The sequence below is a fragment of the Apteryx rowi genome, unplaced genomic scaffold (genome assembly GCF_003343035.1).
Source record: "Apteryx rowi isolate R43461 unplaced genomic scaffold, aptRow1 scaffold_364, whole genome shotgun sequence".
Classification (NCBI taxonomy): Eukaryota; Metazoa; Chordata; class Aves; order Apterygiformes; family Apterygidae; genus Apteryx; species Apteryx rowi.
This window is the reverse complement of record NW_020450130.1, coordinates 688,253-710,580: the sequence shown is the minus strand read 5'-3', so window position 1 is coordinate 710,580 and position 22,328 is coordinate 688,253. Positions and strand designations below refer to the sequence as shown.

Below are 22,328 nucleotides of genomic sequence, written 5' to 3'. Positions count from 1 at the left end.
GCTAGATGAGTGGACAGTGAGGTGGACTGACAACTGGCTGAATGGCAGAGCTCAGAGGGTTGTGATCAGTGGCACAAAGCCTAGTTGGAGGCCTGTAGCTAGCGGTGTCCCCCAGGGGTCAATGCTGGGTGCAGTATTGTTCAACTTAGTCATCAGTGACCTGGATGAAGGCAGAGAGTGCACCTTCAGCCAGTTTGCTGATGCTACAAAACTGAGAGAGGTGGCTGAGACACCAGAGGGATGTGCTGCTATATGGAGGGACCTCTCTCTCAGGCTGGAGAAATGGGCAGAAAGGAATCTCACAAAATTCAACAAGGGAAGTGCAGTGTCTTGCACTGAGGGAGGAATAACCCCACACACTAATGCAGGCTGGGGGCTGAGCTGCTGGAAAGCAGCTCTGCVGAGAAGGACCTGGGAGTCCTGGGGGACACCAAGTTGGCCGGCAATGTGCCCTTGTGGCAAAGAAGGCCAATGGTGCCCTGGGCTGCATTAGGAAGAGCATTGCCAGCAGGTTGAGGGAGGTGAGTCTTCCCCTCTGCTCAGCCCTGATTAGTCCACACCTGGAGTGCTGTGTCCAGTTCTGGGCTCTGCTCTACAAGAGAGATATGGAGCTACTAGAGCAAGTGCAGCAAAGGGCTACTAAGATGATTTAGGAACTGGAGCATCTCTCATCTGAGGAAAGGCTGAGAGAGCTGGGACTGTTCAGCCTGGAGAAGAGAAGACTTCATATCTATGCATATAAATATCTGAAGGGAGGGTGTAAAGAGGATGGGGCCAGACTCTTTTCAGTGGTGCCCAGCAATAGGATGAGAAGCAGTGGGCACAAACTGAAACACAGGAAGTTCTGTCTGAACATGAGGAAAAACTTCTTCACTTTGAGGGTGACAGAGCACTGGAACAGGTTGCCCAGAGAGGCTGTGGAGTCTCCTTCTCTGGAGATATTCAAAAGCCATCTGGACGCAGTCCTGGACAGCCTGCTCTCGATGGTTCTGCTTGAGCAGGGGGGTTGGACTAGATGATCTCCAGAGGTCCCTTCCAAACTCAACCATTCTTGGATTCTGTGTGATTCTGTAAACTTTTTGTTTCTGTGGTAAGAGTTCTGTATTGCAAAGTAATCTTTGCTGCTGCTACCTGACACTCACAGAATTTACTGCAAAATTTAGTGCTATTAAACAGACATCAAACTTCAGACTTCAGAATGCTGCTTTTAGTCTTTTTATGTAGTAATTGCAGAGGTTGCATTTAAATTTTTCAATTTATTTTTCAGTCAATATAGAGCTTGATCCAAAATATATTGTAGTCATCATACGTGACAATTGATATTAATACTCAAAGTGCCCAGTGCCATATTCCCTGAATACATCCTTCTTTTTGGAGACTTTTTGGTTTTCCATCCCAGTTCTTCTTCTAGCACAGGAAGACAGTCGATGTGCAGAACATACAGGAGATGTTCTTTAGTTCTTCCTGCCTACGTTTGCCAATACAGATATTTACAACTGTGTGATGGAACAGTTTTCCAGTATAAATACTGTTCTGTTACAACTTAACCGTCTCTAATATAAAACAGATTCTTAGAGAAAAGTTCTGACATTGAAATAAGGTGGTCTTTCAGAACCTTTTCTGTTATTTTGACTAAGACATTTCCTTTTGTTTAAAATTTTTCATTTGACTTGGTTTTCCTTCCATTCCATTGACACAACATCTGCATTGGAAAAAGGAGATATCAGGTTCACTGTCAATGAACTTAGCAAGTGTTTTCTGATGCTACAAAGCTGAGCAGTTATCTAATTAAAGATATAAACCTGTCCCTTCTTGTCTCTTTTTGTTCTTTGCTAAAACCTCTCAGGCTGGCCCCAAAGATCAGGCACATCTTTCAGCATACACAGAAACTCAGACTTGGAATCATGCCTTGAAAAACACACCCCTTCCCTGAGCAGCTCAATGTGAACTGCAGATTTGGTAGCCTGTATTTAACACCCTGAGTGGGAATAAACTGCATCATTCCAAACAGCAACCACATAATAATACATCTGGCAGTTCAACTACATAGGTAAAAAGTGACAGGAATATAAACTCATGTGTTTAGTGCCACCCAGCTGTTACCTTCATGGTGGTACCACTAACTTGTTGCGTAGCACATTGCAGCCAGAACTAACACGTACACAAAAGGTATGATACATTCTTTCTGCTGATGAATACAATGTGCCATGAAGTATTTGCACTTGCTTATAGTCAAACACAGTTTTTCAGAAAATTGAGCATAAAATCTGTCTGATTGATTTGGTGGCTTGGTCTGGTTTTCCACAAGCAACCAACACCTTCCAGATGCGGTTGGTTGTCTGCTGTAACCCAGCACCTACAACATCAGTGGCTGCAGTGACAAATGCTGGTGCCTGTAATTCAGGCAATTTAAGGTATCTTTAAGGTATGCTTTTGTATGTCTGCATCTCCAATTTTTTAAAACTCTGGGTACTGATACAACACAAGAGCACACAATCATATGTTGATGAATGCTCAGAAATTATATAGCACTTCATGTGCTCTCACTTCTTTGGTACAAGGACTGAGAAACCTCATCTTCACTAGCAAAGGAGTTGAGTTCAACCCTGCAAACACAAGCAGGTTTGAGTTAGCAGGCAGTCCTGCTTTCCCACTTAGGAAGCAATGCCTGTACACAGCTCAGGACACCGGGTACCTTTATTGGCTTTTTAATGCTGTGCTTTGCTAATCCAAACCACAATTTTCCAAAATCAGAACTATTTTGGACTTCATGGCTTCCTGAATATGGTTAGCTCTTTCTTATTTGCTTGTTTTATGTTCCAAGCAACAGATATTTCCTAAGCTTTTTTCTTCAAAATGATAACAAAAAAAAAGAGCATCTATGCAAAAAGAAGGGCATCTGCGGAGGATAGGACAGGAAGTAATATGTTTAATCTGCAGCAAGAAATATCTAGGCTGAACACTGAGTTCTCACAGTGAGAAACATTAAGCACTGGAGCATGTTTCCTGGGGATTCCCTGTCGCTGTTGTTTTCAAAAGCAAGCCAGACAATGATCCTGTCAAGAAACTTTACATAGAGGAAGGATGGCAAGACCAAGAATAATCAAAGAGCAGATCCAGCTGGAATCTAGACTGCGTGATAATTTTTTGGGGGCCTTGCTATGAGAAACTCTGCTTGTGAGGAAATCTACATGTCTTGCAGCACTCTGACTCTTGGGGAACAGTTGCAGTGCACCTTGCAGCTGCCACCTATAAAAGAGATAGGTTTGGTGTCTGGCTGCCCTGTGGAAAAGATCTTGGGAGCCAGCCTTGATGGAAGTGAACAGACCCTGTCTAGGACAAGCTCCTCAGATTCCTACCAGCCCCATTTCAGGCAGTTCTCTGATGCCAGGTCCCACAGGGCTAACTCAGTTGATGAGCAGAGGACAAACTTTTAGCACGTCATCTACAAGTGACACATTTTTAAAATTCTGGCTGCAGGTATTTTGGGGCAGAGATGTTTGCTGTGTTTGCAATGTGTTCAGCACAAAGGGGCCCCAAAACAGCTGGCTTGTGGAAAATAGAAAACTGTTTCATAATGTCATAAACAACACCAGCAACAATAGACTTTCTAAAGTTTTGTTGTTGCTGTTATAAACACAAGTGTTGTTATTTAAAGATGGGCAACAAGTCAGATTTTTAACACTGAATGAACTATCAACAGGAAACAGCATCTATTTTTAGACTGCTGCCAGTATCTCTTTCCGGATACTTCAACTCAGAGTGCACAGAGACAAGAAATAAAGATGCACAGGTCCCACTGTTTTTCCCCACCTAGAAGATGCAGGATTTAGCCTTGTATAAGAAGTCAGAAGAAGTCAGAATTCTTCCAAATAAGCTTGTTTTGCTGCAGTTTATCAAGTCTGGAAAATAAAGCTAGCTCTGTAATCAAGATCAAGCACTGAACATCCTACTTCCCTCCTTCTCCTTTTGTACTGGCAGTGGATGACTCTGGAATAAGTAAAAGACATGTATTTGTGCAGAGTAGCCAAGTCCTGCCAGCCATGGTGTGCTATTTGTTTTGTCTACCATTGCAGCCTCTACAATTATGCTACACGAGTTCAGTTACCACAAACGAGCTGGGAGTCTTAGGCAGAGTACAAGAAGAAATGATTATGAAGAATGACTTTTGTCCATCAACATTAAACACTCCTCAGCAAGAAGTCTTTCTCCAGCAAGCAGCAACTTAACTTGAAAATCAATATCTGAATATAAAACCCTTTGATACACTCCTTTATCCCACAAGCAATGTTTCAAACAAATCGTTTAGTCAGCTGCAGGAGCCCAAAACCCTGTGCCGCAAGCCTTTGATGGGGTGGGGAAAGTTTCAGTGGCCAGGTCTGGCTGGAAACCATAACCCCCCACGTTCTCCCCACCCCCTCAGACCCCCCGGAGTAGCTGTACACTGTTACCAGTTGATGTGACTGATCTATTTGACTGAAACTAGCCAAACTGTCACTCAGGAAGTGCCCCCTTGGTGCCTCTTCTGGCTGGATCTACTTGAGGGTGGGATTGCATAAGCCGCTCCTGTCAGGGATTTCAAATGAAACAAGCCACTGAATGTAAATCTGACAGCTCGACTGCCGAATTAGGGCTATTTGCATGCTAATTCTCCCCGTGCTTAACTCACTGGCAGACCTAGAGCGAGAAGCAGCCTCTGCGTGTTTGGAACAATGCTTGACTGATCTAGCTGCGTTAACGAGCAAATTATGGTAATTTTGTTATTACAAATGCATAGAAATTTCCAAAGACTGGAGCAATACAATATGTTTTTTCTCCTTCTCCTCACTTCTAAATATGGAACCTTTTGTTTATACACACTTTTGCCTTGCTTACTTATGTTTAGATATGCATAATGTTTCACTTTAAAGGGAGGGGGAGGAAATTATGTTTGCTGCAAAGTGAACCAGCACAGAAGACTAGATTAGCTTGATCGTATATTAAACACTTGGGACTACATTCTCAGCTGGTGTAAAGCAGGAAAGTGCCTTGAAAGTCAGGGGGTCTAGATTAATTGACCCCAGCTGAGAATCTGGTCTGTAAGAAAGGACATGTTTGGGAACAGTAGAGCTAGAGACTGTTGGCTTTTTCTGTTCAAACATTTCACTTTCTTGCTCTCTCCAACGTAATTTCTAAATCAATTCAATGAAATAATATCTGACAACATCATATTGAAAAAAATATAATTTTTTTATCTGTATTCTGTGCAAGTGCAGCAATTACTTTCCTGAAAAATGAACACCAACATGTTTTGTTAGGCTTCCATGATACTAGTAGCTGCTTGTTCAAGATATACAAGAGCAGTGGAAAAATATTTATCTGCTTCATTATTAGTGAAAGGAATCATTTATCAGTTTATTTGCAATAAGGTGTTGCCCTAAGACATTTGCGATGGCACAGTACTTGCTTCATGATTTGCAATGAACCTTTTCTAAGATTTGCCCTTTGAGATTACAGATGAGTGGGGAGGTACCTTTACAGAGTCTTACACATGGTGAAAACAATAAATTCATTTACCAGAAAAAGACACGCTCCCCTGTCCCAAATGTCAGCACTTCCTATCCTTTGCAGTGGCGCTTCTAGTTTTAATGGTGGAAACTGTAACAATGTTTCGTGAGCATCTGGAGGAATGAGCATTTTTCTGGAAAGTTCTGGATGATGGCTGGATTTGAGCTGCATGACATTCATAGAATGAACTGTGAAATCTTTCATGAGGAAAGACAAGATCCTTAGGCAGCTACAGATTAACTTCAGGAAAGCTACCCAAGTGCACGATCTGGAGTCTAGGTTTCTTGCTGCTCATAGAAAATGCAACAGATTTCTCAGGACATCCCCTCTGCCTGATCAAAATCCATCTGTGTTGTAAAAGATTAACAGCAAAAATGAATGATCCAGAATTTATATGCTTTTCTGAAACAATCTGGCCTTTCAGGGTGTGAAAAATGCGTTGTCAAACATTCTTATTCTGACCACCAACAGTCTTGGCCTGTTGGGTAGGACAGGACGGCACATGGAGGCATACAGGGTTCTCTGGATCATTGAGGTGAGTTTTCAGAAGTAGCCACTGTTTCAGTGTGCTTTCATCTCTTACGGAAAGCCAAGGGTCTCATCTCCCACTGGAGCTGAAGTAGATAAAGGTCTCTCTTCTGTCAAGTGGTGCCATGAACACTCAGCACCTGAGAACATCAGACCAGCGGATTCTCAAACTGAGAGTCAGGGTACAGGGAGCCTGAAGTGGCCTCAGCCATACCAAAAGTATCCTTGCCATGCACCTCATCTGTGTTAGGATTTCAGCCTGAGTGTGCAGGCAACACTGCCTGTTCGTTCAGAAGCAAGGGGAAGAGCCATGTACTGGCCCTATAGAACTTACAGATAGTACCTCCCAGAAAAGATATTCTTGGGTGCAGAACATGAAGGAAACCTGCCTCTTTTTGTTCTAAGACYGACTGTATGCAGGCACTAAGCTCGTTGATATTGCCAGTGAGTTTTGTCACTTGCTCTGTGTTCTGCAGTTGAATTTTTAGCATCAGCTAAACACCAACAGCCACCTGGGATGGCTTGATGTACACAAACATTGCAGCCATAGAAGGCAAGACGAATTCTCAGATGCACCACTGTACCACACAAGCAGCAGCATCTGGTGGCACAGAGACTAGTCCAATGCCTACTGATGCCAGTGGGAACCCTCCCCTGTCACCCACTACCTTTAGGTCAGACTTGGTTCTACAAAGCAGAGGTTGGGGCAGCCTTCACCTCTCTCAGAAGTGAACACAAATCAGACTTCCAAACTCAAGACCACAGGAATGCTCAGGCCCAGGGCAGAAGCAGGGAAGTAGCTATCATGTCCATAAGCTGCTTCCCAATGCTGAATATGACTCAACTGAGTCATGGCAATATAGTCTGGAGATGAATGAGAAAAGCGTACTAATGGCTCATCTCATCACTCTGTTGCAGACCTAGCCCTCGTCTTCACATATGTTGACATTATTAACAACACATGTAGTGGGAGTAGATACAAGTAATAGAAATATAGTAAGACCCATTACATACTGGAGCTGCAAAAAGTCATGATACTGGCACAAATAAGTGACCATAATCAGAACAGAGAAAAGAATCCATGACACAAATCAGAGTATGAAGCAGGTGAGGTGGTTAATAGATTTAGAAATCATCTTCAGATTTCATGGAGATTTTACAAAGCATTTATTCCTCATTTGCTGCAGGTTTTTTTTTTTTAATTAAGAGCCTGATTTTCCTCTCACTTATATGAGTGTAAATCAAGAGTCCTTTCAGTAACCAAAAACTTATAGCCTTATGCTGTAAATCAGAAGAAAACATAGTTCAGGTTTTCTTCACCTGACTCCCTCTACTATGCTACCTATTGTTATTTTCCTCCTCTGTCCCTGCTTTTAAGTGTTTTACCTCCCAGCTAACTTGCTTTCAAATATTTACTGCTGAATGTCAGGAGATTACAAAATGCTATCACAAAACTTTGATGAAGGCAATACCTGTACAAAAAGCCAGAACAAATAACATAAACTCATGATAATAATCTTGACTAAAGTCTTCAGGCTCCCTGGGGAAAAAAATAAAATAAAATAATCCCTAAAGGCTTTATTTAGAACCTACTAAATCCTAATACTTGCCTTTTGAACCCAGCTGTGATACAACAGTTGTGTCTCTGTATTTTAAACAAAAGTTGCTATACATTCTGTTTCAAGATGGTTGACAGAGAGACTGTTTTTCCTTACCAGCTTAGGTGAGACAAATAGCCTAAATAGGGAAAAATCATACAGTCTAACTTCTCTCTCTGCATTAGTATCTACCTCATATACAGTTTTTGTAGCTAATTACAGGGAAAAATTCTTTGGAAAACTACATATTGTTTCTTAACATCATCTTTTTCTGTTTTGTGTGTTAGAACTAGCATCTTCTTTTAGAAAAAAGGTTGTTAATGGCACCATTACTATTTTTTATGCTTTTTTTTTCCTAAAGCCCCATTTTGAATGACACTGTTTTCAGGTCCCTTTAGTYGGGTAATTGCACATAGACTTCATATAAAGGAAATTCATTTGTTCAGGGTCACTGCATGGTTTTTCATTAAAAACAAATTACCGGTGTTCAGAAAGGACATCTGGGTTTCAAGAGTCCCATTAATGACTATATTTTCAGCATCTCTGTTCTGGACAGTCTACCCTTTCCTGTCACCCTGTGCTCAGAGCCCCAAGAGGACAATGTGAATGACAATCCAGTGGAAAGGAAGACATGAGAGATGAGCTGAGAATTCCTCCCCAGAGAAGAGGAGAAGGGAAAAGTGGAAAAAAATAAACCCAAAAAACAAAGGGCAACAAGGGCTGTTGTCTGCGCACTTCTAATACAAGAACTGGAATAAATATTTAAATAAACAAGCATGAGTACTTACGCATAATCTTTTTCCAATTAAATTACAGTAATAGAAGCTTCATGGTGTGGGTGAGTGAACACTCTAAGCCCTGAAGTACAAGTGGTTTTCTCAAGCATGAACATACTGTACTCTCCAGCCCAACCTGACCCCTTACACTCGCTCTTTTGGAAGTGTGAACAGTACAATGACCCTCTGTCTACTCTGAGCCAGCAAGGAAATAGAAATAGGTCAGAGTGCACCCCGGAGGCAGAAACTGTGTATCAGGTGGGCTGTGGAAGAGAAGACTGGGGCAAGATTGTCTTCCTCCCTGCTTACTGTGTCTGGGTCACATCCCCATCACAGGGAAGTACCATGTCCAACCTACAGGCACAGAAAGGTGTTCTTTTAAGAGAACTGTTGCAAGTGAGCCCTGCGTGCTCCCTCTGGTTATCCCATAAAATCAGAGGCAGAAACAGGGGTCTTTGGGAGTAAAGAGACCAAGCACAGGGATCAGGTGCAGGAGGCTTACTGTGGTTCCAGGGTAAACTTCCTATTACCTGCAAACAGCAAAACTCATATTGCTGCCAAGTCTCAGAGCTAACCTGAGGGCTATATATGTGAAGGAATCAGTATATGTATAGTAATCACTACAGACAGAAGCACTCATGTTTTACAATGCTGTGTGAAAGAGGTCCAGGCAGAGATATCAGGCCTTCATCTTGAGACTGCTGTGGTCTGGTAAACCCCTCTTCAGTGTCCTGAGCTGCTGATCTTTAGAGCAGGCATACAAGCTGCAGCTCTGGCACATTTCCCCACGTTTCCCTCTGTACCACCATGATTGGCCCCTGTAAGGGATGTCATCACAGCATCACAGAATCACAGAATGGTTGAGGTTGGAATGGACCTCTGGAGATCATCTAGTCCAACCCCCTTCTCAAGTATGAACAAACAATATCARTAATACCAAAATGAAACCAAGAGATCATTTCTACATATAACACATCATTAACCTGTGGAATTTACTACCTGAAGGTAGTACTGAGACCAAGGATTTAATAGGAATCAGTAATGGATTAAGCCTCCAAATAGATAATGAGAGCATCCAGAGAGTTACATTAGAAAAAATAAACATTTATAAGGGATATATACTCTCATGCTTCAGGGCATAAGCCATTAAACAATGAGGATTAAAAAGAAATGTCCCCTTTGGGCAAAATATTCCAGAATTGCTCAGTATAAGGAGTTGTTGCTGTTCTTAAAGTACTGGGTCCTATCCATAGGCCAAGAATACAGGATGGCTAGGATCCTGTCATTTCATACAACAGATGCTAGAGGGAAGCTATAGGTCTTTTCCCTGCTTCAAATAAATGTGGGAACAGTGAAGTCATTCACATAGAGTTACTAATTTTATGTCTGATCTCCTTTCAATTCTGACCTCCCAAAGCAAGAGCTTTTGTTCAGCAATTTACAAGCATTTCCTCAAAACTTGCTACCTGGAAAAAGAACCAAGCACTTTTTACAAAATCACCCATACAACCTCCAGTGCCTTCACATAAGACATAAGTGTATAGGAGTGTAAGTACAAGGCAGATGTATTCTCACTGGTAGTTTGCTGCTGTAATGCATGTGCTACATTGAAGAATTCAGTATTCCTGACTCTATTTTCTATTGGTCAGGTCATAACATACAAGACTTTCAATGAGCAGGAAAAATGTGCTCTTTCTGCACAGTATGGCAAAAGATGCAAAAGTCTGTTATTTAATATTTTATGGTGGTCTGAAGTCCTACTGACACTGGTTTCAGCTGAATCAAGGACCAAAGCCAGCAGTGCTTCTTGAAAGAGTGAAGCTGGGGAGGTGGGGGGACTTGCAGCTTTGTTACTTACTCCTTTTGTTCTCACTGAGTCAACTTCACAGAAACTGTGGTGTTCATGAAATACCCACAGCTGGACTTACTGTAAGACCAGAATATCAAACAGGTTGAAGCAACATCTTTTGAAATCACTACCAGACATCCAAGTGATTTCAACAGTTTTCAGCTATTAATCCTAATTTACTTTTCAGGGATGGAGAAGCACTAGCCTCCATCTTCCAGGAAGAGAGAAATGAGTTGTACAGACTTGAGCAACAGAGCCACAATTCGTGGACATAGCCATGTAGAGCTGTGCTAATACTCAGCTGTCAGAACACAACGCAGAACAATTTCTCCTAGGAGTCCTGGTTCACCGAGGCAGTGCAGCATGTCATAGGCACACTGAAGAACTTGGTGGTGCCTTAGCACAAGCCAAAGGCTATTGACCAGTCAGAGCATCCTAAAAACTGTGTTATTTGAACTTGTCCTGTAAAGTGGTCAGTTTACCAATGAAGAAATTTCACTTTCTTTGAGAACTGTGAACTGGAGCCCACAGGCTTTGGGGATGGGAATATTAGCAAAATTAAACTAAGCAGTGATACAGTCTGATGCATGACAAACCACTAGTCTAAGTCTCTCAAATGTCTGGCATTTCCAAGACTAGGGATCTAGATGCCTGGGCTATAAATATGTTACTCCAGTCCAGCTGCTCTAAGCATCTCAGCCACTGCCACAGATGCCTGCTCTGCTTCTGTCAGCCCTGTCCTGTATGTCTGTTGCATGTCCGTGTGCCACATTTGTGTACTCTGCCCTATGTCATCAGAGGACTGTATGATATACTGGAACTGCAATGCTTCTTGGATAGCTCTTCAGTGGTCACTTTTCTAGAAATGACAGCCATTGAAAAGCAGCAATCAGTACAAATTGTGTCAGTAACCTGCAGAGGAGCAGTGCATATGGGAGTCTCAAGTGTTATTAGCTTTTGTTTTGTAAGGCTCTGGACTGAAAGTGAGATGTGTTTGCTCATTTGTTTCTTCAGAGAAAACTGATTAATTCATTCTCTGGGCCAAGATAGATCTTCATGAGCCATGTGAAAAATGAAATTCCCTGTTGATGCTTTAAGGCCCAGGTTCTGCAAAGAAGAAGAGGAGGAAATCTAAGAGCATGCATCAGGGTTTTTCTGCCAGGCACGGAGGTGTAGTGAGATCATGTTCCTCTGTGCATCCTTTCTTGCTGGAGAGCAAGAGAAGGACTGTAGGGCTGGTGGGAAGATGCCTTTCCTGTTCAGATAGAAAAGCGCGGAACTGGAGAAGAGATAAGAACAGAGCAAGAAGCAGAATCCACATGGCTCCTGTTCCCTGCTGGAAACTCCCAAGCGGCAAGGAGGTTTCCCTTTCCATGCATGCACGCATTCCTTACAAATATCAACAATGTTGCTGGGGACCTGGTTATTTGCAGCAGCATAAACAATGTCAAGAGAAACAAGCATGCAACAAAACATCATGTATGTCTTATCATGTATACATTTCTCCCATGTCTCTAAGCACTTAACTCACACAATTACTTAATTACAAGCAGTAATTCATAGCTAACAATTACATGTCTTATCAAGAAAGCACATTTTTAGGAGAGGTCTGGAAAGCGACAAGAAAGTGGCAGGTTGTGAACTGAATCCCTGAGAATTGGTAAAATAAATATTCTGCCTGCATATATTTTAGGGCACAACAATTTGGCCATTTCAGAACACAAACACAGATGTGCCCCTAGGACAGACTTTATCAGTCAGCTACTTCTGAGCTAACAAATAAGAGGCTGTGGTGATTTTCCCAGCATGCCTCTGAAACTGGTCCTGCAAATGACAAGAGGCAAGTAAGGACAAGAATGTATTTTGGATGCTAGTTAGCAAATTCTCACTTAAATGAGAAGGACAACCTAGAGGAATTGCAACTGACCTTCACACTAGCTGGAGCAGAAGGTTGTTATTAAAGGAACCAGTGAGGGGAACAGTGCAGTTATTCAATATAATGGGTCACACAAGTCTATGTGTAGTTAAAAATAAAATCCATTATCCAGGAAAATCAGCTCAAATTAGTCCATATCACTGAATCCTCGCTGTATTTCCTCTTGCTGAGCTATGCCAAGCCCTGTGTTTTTACAGTTCTGCCATGCCACTCTGTCAGGTATTCATGAACACTTTGTGACTACTAGTGTGTTTATTCTCCAGCACTCCAAGAACGAAGGAAATGCAAGTATTCCCCTTAACTGGGGAAGGGACTGGGGCTCAAAGAAGGATTTTCAATGAAAGATGCTCTGAAAGAAGGTGAAATTGCCACAAGGGTTTCAAAAGCTTCTAAATAGTCATCTTCACTGGGGGTTATGTATCAAATTCACTCAAGCTTTTTTAAAACTTCCATGTGTAAGTGACCTGGCTCAGATCCCAGGGGAGGTCTGACCTTCCCTTGTGCCTCCCCCTGTCCCAGTATTCATCCTCAGCCAGCACTTCACCAGAAAGATGAGCCTTAAACAAGGAAGGGGCACAAAGCATCAGCAAGCTGAGCTAGTCACAGGATGGACAAAGTAAGAGAGATGGGGGATTGAGGGGCCAGGATGTCTGGATCACCTCTGCAAAGCTGATAAGGGTAAAGGGAATTGGTGAGAGTGTGCTTGGACATTTTAGACATTTCAAGATTTCAAACCAGTAATGTTTTTGCCACTCTGCTCCCTACCTGGTTATCAGCTATAATTACAAGCTGGCATTAATAACCCTGATCATTTCTGATTGCTCGCCTGGCCCTGATTTACAAAAGTACACAGCACATTCTGAACAACAGGTCTTGCCAAAGCCATCCCTTTCTTACTTCTCATCTGGGAACCAGCCACAACCCAGTTTTGTGTTTGGAAGTGTTTTACCTTCACAACAGCTACACAGCAGAAGACTTCAGAGTCAAAGGCATGAATTTATCACAGTCATCAGAATCATAGTTTCCAGGACTGGGCCTGTTCAGGATGGTATGTTATAGCACTTGCTGTTATTCAGTGTGTTACAAAGCCTTTGTGCAAACTTTCAGTATTTGGCCTCCACCAAGTCAAGGACAGCTTCCTTCGCTAGACACAAAAGACCTGGGCTGTCAGCAGAGGCTCAGCAGAAGAGGTGCTTTGTCCAGGAACAGAGACTGCCAGTCCACAGCAGCTGAGAGAAACCCGTAGGTATGCAGCCCAAGGAGCGCTATGACTAGCCACACCTCTGCTGAAGACATGGAGAATTTGCTTTAGTAGGACTGACACTAGAAAACCTTTCTGGCAATATTACAACAGGATCAGCTGCAGTCTTGGAGGGAATCAGTTCAGAGGAATAAAAAAAAGTTAACTCTATGTGTCCAACATGCATTTAGAGTCTGCATCAGGTTCATATCTTATCAAAGGAGAATTATTTATCATGGCTTGCTCTAGTCACCCATGTGTTTGTTTTTTTTCAGTGACAATACTTATTCATTCATCCTTCATAGTCAACCTAAAACTGATATGACTGACTAATGATTTTGGTGTTCTTAATCTTCTAACGTGTAATAACAATTTGCAATCATGCTACAGAGTGAATGTAAACTCAATCTTTAACTAATATAAGCAGTTGGCAATGGCATTGAAGTAAGACAGGTCTATCTAAGGATTTGATCTGCAAAAGTTTACCAATAACTGCATAAATGTGTGTGTCTGTGAGAAAGAGAGAGTAAAACAACAGTCAAACCTTGAATTCTTCTCAAACAAGTTTTGCTTTCAGACGTTCACTTTTTATTCTACTTTATATAAACTACATCTAGAACCCTTACAACTCTTTCCCAGACAAGATTTTGTAGGCAAAAATTAGTTTCCACATAGCCTATGACCTAATTTTATAGATAGTTTTTAACTCTAATACACACTTAAAATGACTAATTTTTTCTTAATTTCTGAGCAAACTGGTGGAACACAATTTACAGAACATAATCAAGACTGATAACAAAGACTAACCCTGAAAGAGCCTAGACATCAAATCAGTACCATCAATTCCTGCTTTCTTATTATATTTTTTCTAAATCACCACCACACAGAGCCATATGATTAGTTATGAAATTTCACTTTTTTTTTTTTTTTAAAGTAACCGTCTAACCTTCCTGAATCCAATAAGTCTGGTTCAAAAATCCTTAAAGTCTTGGAAAGCACCAGGGGAATGAAAGCAAATCCTCAAGTTATGATTACTTTTCAAATCACATGATATTAGACACTAGATTGGGGGGGGGGGGAGGTTGTTTTTTTGAGGGACCTCAAAATACTGCTTTCCATAGTAAACAGCTGTGTCTGTCAGGTTCATATCAAAGGCCACAGAGCTTAGAAACATATCCCCATAGTTTTTTCAAACTGAAGGAAGTGTACTGATTTCCGAGGGGATTTGACATCCAGTGCTCAAGTAAGGGTGAAGACAACTCAGTCCTCCCACTAGTTGCTCTCTACCAGCATCATGATATCACCATCCGATCATGGATCACTTACAGATCCATGGCTCATGGTAACCACACAGATTATATAATGTTCATGCAGACCTCATTCTGCCTGCTTAAAGATCCAGGTACACTCAGCTCCAACCGGCAGCACAAGGAAACATTTCCCACCTGCCAGCATTTGCCACCTCGTGTTTCTCACTGCAAGCTTCAAAAGGGAGAAGAAAATAACAGAATTACATAAATAAACAGGAAGCATCCTGAGGAAAATTCAGTATCTCCCAGGAGTAATCTGGATTGCCATGCTTTTGCACTGAGACCTTTAAGGTTAGGCCATATCTAGCCACCAATTGCCAGCAACCTCACAACTGAAACATGGTACAGGGAGACACAACACATTCAGAGAAAAAAGGTGGGTTATAGCAAAGCCTGTGATAAAACGGCACATTCCAAAATCAAAGTATCCCCAAGCTTCACACAAGGAAGGCTGGAGGCTTTTTCAGCGTCCCAGGGCAAATAATTTGCTTTGGTAGTCAAAAGGTTAGATTATCTTTAGTACTGGGGAGTACAGTCTTTCTTTACTTAAGACTGCTAACATCTCCTTTCATCACAGTAATTTCTGTCTTGTGCTGGCATCAGTGCAGAACATTCATAAAGTGCTAAGCTTTCTTTCTGAAATGCTGTCTTTTTTTTCCTTTTTGAAAACTCACCAGGCACCATTCCTGTCAGTGTTGGAGTGGAGTAGCTGCCCTGTCCAGCAGGGGGGACATGAGGAGGGTATCCTGGGAGGGTTGTGCTTGCCAATTCACGACCTGAGAAATCAAACCAACAAATCACCGTGTGAGCATGCACAACAACTAAACATGGTTTTACATCTCCCCAAATGCTCAGCACACAGCCTTGCATTTGTCGTAACTGTACTGTGAATACCAAAGTGGGATTTTTCATTTGGCAGGGAAAGGAGAGACAATTTTGTTTTTTCTATAAGCTGCCATAAAGCTCTGAAAAAGTGAGAGAGAGAAAGAGGAAGAATAGAGCACTGCAGACAGAAAAACACACCAGTTTGAATTTTAGCTGTTTCCCTCCCTATTCCCAAGTTTCTCTGATGTTCAGGCTTGTAAAGTCAGAAACAGAAAAATAGGAAATGACACTGACTTTAATGGCATTCTCCTAGAAAGCTATGTAGAAAAGCAACTCTCCAATGCACAGAGCGATGGTTTGCAAAGGTCCTCTGAATTAAGTGCAGGACATTATTTTTATCTATTATTAAAGACAGTGTTAAAAAACAAATTGGGACCTGAAGTCAGTTTAAAAAAGTTTGTTGTGTCCCCAGAAAAAGGGGAGTCAGCATCACAGAGTCACAGCCTGATAGAACATTTTTTATTTAGATCTCAGAAATCTGCAATTTTATTCAAAGCATAATATTGACTTTTTGCATTTTTCGCATGAGACTTAAGCTCTTAAAAGCTAGCTTTTCTGTTTATCAGGGCTTCTGGTTGTCCCATCACCCGGATTTGGCCAGACTGTTCAACTCCCTTCTGAGTACGTTCCCCAACTCGGTCCCCACAGTCCTTCCACAGAAATAAGTCTGCAGAAAGCAGAAAATGGGATATCTCTGTGTCTCACTCTATTTTGTAATCTGGATATCATCAGAGTATGCATCTTGACCAGAGAACTGAGGAGCCCTCCCAGGCCCCTCTCTTCAGACATACACTCTTCAACACTACCTGGGACACAGCTGCCTGCTAAACAAAGCCAAGAGCTACAAATAACAGAGCTTACAAAATACATTACAAAAGTCCAGACCATGCCTCCCACAGTTCAGACCCCCAGGATAACCCTTTTCACCACCTGCAGCAGATGCAGCAGGATTTGGGGGAAACCACTGTCTGTTGTAGTTTGTCACTTCATACTTATCAAGAAACCTAGAAGAAACAATGGATACACCTGTGAATCCCACTGGGAAGAATCCAGCATGGATAGCCTTTCATTAAAGAGTGGAATCCTGGATTTAACCCATGGCCTTCCCCTGGATGACCATTGCATACTTGAATAAATCATTTATTCACGTATAAGTTGCTTTTAAAGTCCACTCCTACGTATGGTAATGTCTAAGGAGACCAACAAGGGCCTTTAGCTGAACATACTCACTGCTATCCTTAGTAGTGCATACTACATGCTTTGCTCATGCCACCACCTTGCAATCAGAAAATCTGAATCTCCATCTTGGTAAAAGGTGGTACTGCTGGCTGTGTAAGCCAGTCTGCTGAGCAATATCTGCAAGAGACTAGGCTGGGCCACTGCATTTTGCACCTTTTGGTCCAAAGGGAAGGAACAGAACAAATGTGGGAGAACTGAGGATACCTTCACAGCATAGATTTAGCCACTCTGGCCAAATTGCAGACTCAAAGACAGAGACACAGGCTAGCCCATTAAGGTCTAAAAAACTAAGTATGTGTTTCAACTGCAGGCTTCATCTCTGGTCAGGTGAAAGAAAGAGCTCCTGTACTGGATTTTGCCTGCATCCATTTCCCTCTTGTGAATGCAGGAGAGAGCACTTGTCGCCTTGGTGCCTCCACCTCTCAGATCTGTGTGTATCCACATCAGGATCATGGAAGCAAAGATTACACATGTTGTTGGCATAGTGCCACTTTTGCTGTTGCTGTAGTGCTCCTGTCCATAAGCTATATGACCACATATAGCAGTCAGTGCCACATAGATTGGATAAGAAAATCAGAGAGACAAGGACTGAAGTGGAACTCACCCATCACAAGCCTGACAAGCTAAGACAGAAACAAGGACACTGCACAAAAAGCCCAGCAAGAACTGTAGTCTTCAAAACCAGGACCAATCCCTTAGAGAGTCAGGCAAATCACTCTAAGTGAAAGGTTTTTCATCAAAATATGGTATTTCAGATCAACAAGACATACTATAAGACTTTGCTGATTTTAGTGGCACTGGCAAAAAGAAATCTACACATTTTGATATTCAAATGCTTTGCTTAGGAATTTAATTTTAAGGGTTTTTAAAGTTTTAAGAGCTTCAAGAGATTTAAGAGCTTCAGGTTGAAATTAAAGATATTCACATGAGCCAAAATATATTTTTTTCATTTCTTGGTTGCAGAAATTTTGAATAATGGTTTCATTTTGAATGAACCCTAGAACGAAATTTTAAAATTCTATTTTCATTATGATCAAAGAAATTAAACATCATTTGATGAGATGAAACAGTGTAAAAAGGGTTGCTGCAAAGTGCTTTTCACACCTCCTGGGTCATTGTCACAAAGGCTGCTTCCCCTCACCAACCCCTCCCATCAGATAGAAGAGATCTGTATGTAGAGATTCTTAGCACATGCCACACCTTCCTTGCATTCTGTACCAACTAATCAGGATGTTGACTGTACTTCTCCAGCCCTCCCTACAGAATATTTGGTGTGCGCCTGCATCCTGAAGTTCAAAACAATTGATTAATTTTCACTCCATTTTTAAAGGGAAACAAGATCCCTTATGGAAGGACATCATGAAATCTAATTATTAAGTTCAGATGAAAAATAGTTCTTTTAGATTAAAATGTTCTCTCCCCATCACTGCCCTGTTTTCATATCTCCCACACAAAATTAAAGTCTGTTTATGTCATCTCTACAGTCTGGGGAATGCAAAAGTGTCGTTATCGACCTGAATTTGATCATAGGAAACAAAAATTCACCCCTACCACTCACAGGGAGTACCTATCACTTGACTAAGGAGTGCATCTGAAACAGAAATATATCTTACAGCTTGACATTTGCTTTGATGCCTCTGTCCACAGCAAAAAATGGTGGGATTCCTATAGATAGCATGTTAGCACAGTAATGATGATAAAGTATGCCATGCAGATGTACCCAGCATTCTGGAGGCCCTCAGTAAGGTTAGGTGTTAAATCAGTCCACCAATCAGAAATGACCTTTCCACCAGGCAGGTGCTGTTAGTAACCGCCTGCCACGTTGCTAATGTGTTGACTGACTATCTCTTTTGAAGGTCTAAGTGATACAAAGGTGAGACAGAGATACTGCATTAATTTCATATTTACAAAATGGCAAGTACTTCCCTGGATAGGAGAGCTTTTTGCTGCTGCAACCAGAAAAATGTAGCTCAAAATAAAGCAGTGCACAACGAGGGTTCGTGGCATTCTCACAGTACGAGACAACACATACACCTCACTTAAACCTCCTTGTCTCTGGAAGTCCGAGGACAGTGTGAAACTGGGGGATTTAGCTCATCTTTTATGGGAGAGGAAGAACAGCTAAACCTGGAAGGATTCAGTATAATTCACCCTCTCTCAACATCAATTCACTACTTAATTCTCAGCTTTCACTTTTGCAACAAAAATCTGTGAAATGCCCTAATAAACCTCATCTGTAATAATTTGAAATCAGCAGTACACGGAATTAATAGAAGAGATTAACAAAAGAGTAAAACCTTGCTTTCTCCAGTCTCAAACAAATTATTCGAAGGAGTTGGACACCTATGTTCCTTATTTCGTGTTTCTCTGCCTTAAAAAGCCTGTTTTATTTTCAGCACATAACCTTCTAGGAATAACATTCACCACTAAGGCTAGAACTAGAGAAGAGCAGGGAGGGTAGCCATGCAGCTATTGCCTGGATTTTTCTCTATCACTACGCGTTTAAAAAACTGAAACCTGTCATGTATGTCTATATCACTTCTCCTCCTCATATGGCAGAAGGATGAAGTGCTTGTGCTGAAACAGGCTGCATGTGCAGAAATACCTGGTGTGTGGCAGGAACTGTAAGTATCTGCACTAACCATAGGCAATAACTACTGGTAGCACATCTGTTCTAATGATATCACTGTCATTCAGCCAAGAACAATTAAGTGGAAATGGACCTCAGATTATTTGAATCTTTGCTTAAGGACATGTACCTTTTGCTTCTGAGTGACATCTTTGTTAATATTAAAGCTCTGTTCCACTTAGAGAAGAAAACTCAACTAAGATGGAAAATCTACTGTGGCTGACCAGCAGTAAATGGCTTGTTTCATGCCGAGGATTGAACAGATCAAGAGGCAATATGCCATGTAGTCAAGATCAGATTCCTATTTGGCTTGCATGCTGAGATAGGCTTAACAGCCATGTACTCAACTGATATGTACCAGGACAACTCACCTAGCCCCAAAGGTGACATACTGGACATTGATAATGATATATACCCATAGACCATAGACTATTACAGGGATCTGGTCCATGGACCACGGCAAAAGTCTGACAGCACCAGTCAGAGTTACAGCTCTGAAAGGCAGTGGTACATCCAACCAACCAGTCATATGGGGCACTGAGTCACTATGAACCTGGTGATTTCACCACCCAGCACTTTCAGGAGCCCTAACACTCTTCTGCGGCAAAAAGCAAGTGAGAGAGCCATACTTGCCACTCCTCTGGGCTGAGCTAAGGATCTAGTCTCTTCAGTTGGAGTGGGGTCAGGAGCTTTGTTGCCCAACACCACCAGATGAGAGGCCTTGCTGTGAGTGCAGTTCCCTCATGCCAGCGAGCAAATGAGGGCTTTGTCTTTCCCAGCACTCACTACCTTTTTGGGCAAAGGTAACTAAAGACCTCCCTATACACACAAACTTTTCCAAACCTCTGAAACACTGGGAAGAACCAACTCTTATACATTTTATGTGTGATTTTCATGGTCAGGGACAGGGGTGTCCATCCTGTGCATGTCAAGTAAAGTATGAGAAGGTTTACACGTAACTCTGCTGTCTACCATACTTCCCATGTGTGGCTGCCTTCAGGTCCGCAGCTGATCCCAAAAGGGACACAGCCCTTGTTCTTTCCTCCTTTTGTGTCCTGTCATCACTGAATGGCAGAATGACACATCTCCAAATGGTGTCTCAGCCTGCAGCAGCACATTTTGAACAATTGAACTTCACTTCCAGTTTGGTCCTATGCTAACCACCTCCCAGTGCTCATTTTCCTACCGCTATTAAGAAAAAAAATGCCTTACCTTGTCCTACAATATACTTTGCTTCTTCCAAAGCCTCTGTCATATCCAACATGGTTTAGATCATTATTAAAGACACTGAACAATGTAGCTGCCTTTGGAGATGCTAAAAGAAGTAGCTTCTCATGTCCTCTAGGGCAATGTCACAGACAGTCCAATAAATTCTATGTACTGTCAATTACTGACAAATGTGTATAGAAGGGTCACAGCAGTCAGGCTTTGGGCACAAGCTGGGAGGCGGTCAAGAGGAGCTGGCAGGATTTTTCCTGCCAGAATTGGCAAAGAAAAGGGCAGAGTTGCAAGGGTTGCAACCCCCTTTTGTTCTCTCAATTCCATTTAATGTGCTTACCAAAAAGAGGAATGGAGCATCCTTATCCTCCGTGAGATTTTCCCTAACTATTGGCAAGCTCCAATTGCACTGAAATAATTGACTTAACAAAAGCATTAATAACCATAACACAAAGAGAGGGTAAGTAGCGGCACCTGCCCTAGCGTGTTCATACTGTACATGAACAAAGCAGCCAAGAAAGATATCAATACCTGCATTTTATCAGTGTGCCAGTAAGACACAGAGACCTGTGTCATTCAAATTACACTTATTCCTAAATTCCTAAATCTCTTTGGTCGGGATTTTTAAAATCCATTAGATAAAACCAATAGAACCATTTAGATAGTTAAAGTTAGAGACAGGGGCAAGGATGGATACAAGCAGGGCTCCCTCACAACATCTGAGGGAGGGCAAGGGCCTTACAACATCTGAGGGAGAGTCAGAGACTCCGGCAGTGCTGTTCTGGGAAGTGAGTGAAAGAAGAGCTGTGCTGTCAGCTTCAGGCTCCAGAAAAACTTAAACCCAAAAGAGGGAAATGTTGTTTCCAACAACAATTTCTCCAAATCCTATGAAGCCACTGCCTGAACCTTCAGGTACCTAAATACCTTAGTGAGTCTTGCCTAAAGTGGCCTCCCTGCAGAAACAAGGGGAAGCCCAGCAGAACTTGTAACTTCGGTGATATCTGCTGGCCTGCAGTCCAGTATGCTAACAAGCTGGCATACTAGGAGTCAGGATGTGCCTCCTACTCCTGTGCAGTCACAGCTCGCCCACAGTGCAATTAAAAATTTAATTCAAAGGGAACAATTACCTGTAATTTTCATGTGATCCCCATTCTGTAAATTTTATATCAGATTAATGGGTAAAAAAATGGCTGAAGTAAGTGATGACCCATTTGCCACCAGCAATCACTCCTGCACTGTGAGGTAAGTACCACTGTTAGCTGAAAATTCCAGCATTTCTTTTTCCTCAAAATTTAGAGTGAATATGAGAGAAAAGACCAGAACAAAGAACTCCAAGTGCTAAGGCTCCATCTCTACTGGCTCAATAAATCCAATAACAAGGGAATGTAAAACAGATTGTAGAAGCCTGTGGAGTTTATAATATCACAGTTTAAAACATCAGCAGACAGTTCATGCAGCTCACCAGCCTCACTGGGGATGGGAAGATAACCTTATGTCACAGCGAACAGGGCTGACAGTATGTCATTGTCAGTGACAGAGGGAGCATATACAGCTCACTCTTTTTTACTGGAAA

At 42.0% G+C, this 22,328-nt stretch overlaps 1 protein-coding gene across 3 annotated transcripts in view; it reads right to left on the bottom strand.

Moving 5' to 3' along the window:
- Positions 1-22,328, bottom strand: part of PAX5 (paired box 5) — a 185,620-nt gene that overhangs the window by 33,981 nt on the left and 129,311 nt on the right. For 2 of the 3 annotated variants that reach the window (XM_026073256.1, XM_026073257.1), the window contains exon 8: positions 15,459-15,560. The exons of the other annotated variant lie outside the window; for it this stretch is intronic. In XM_026073256.1, coding sequence (XP_025929041.1) covers positions 15,459-15,560 — 102 coding nt within the window. The remainder of the gene's footprint in view (positions 1-15,458; positions 15,561-22,328) is intronic. 3 annotated transcript variants of the gene reach the window in all.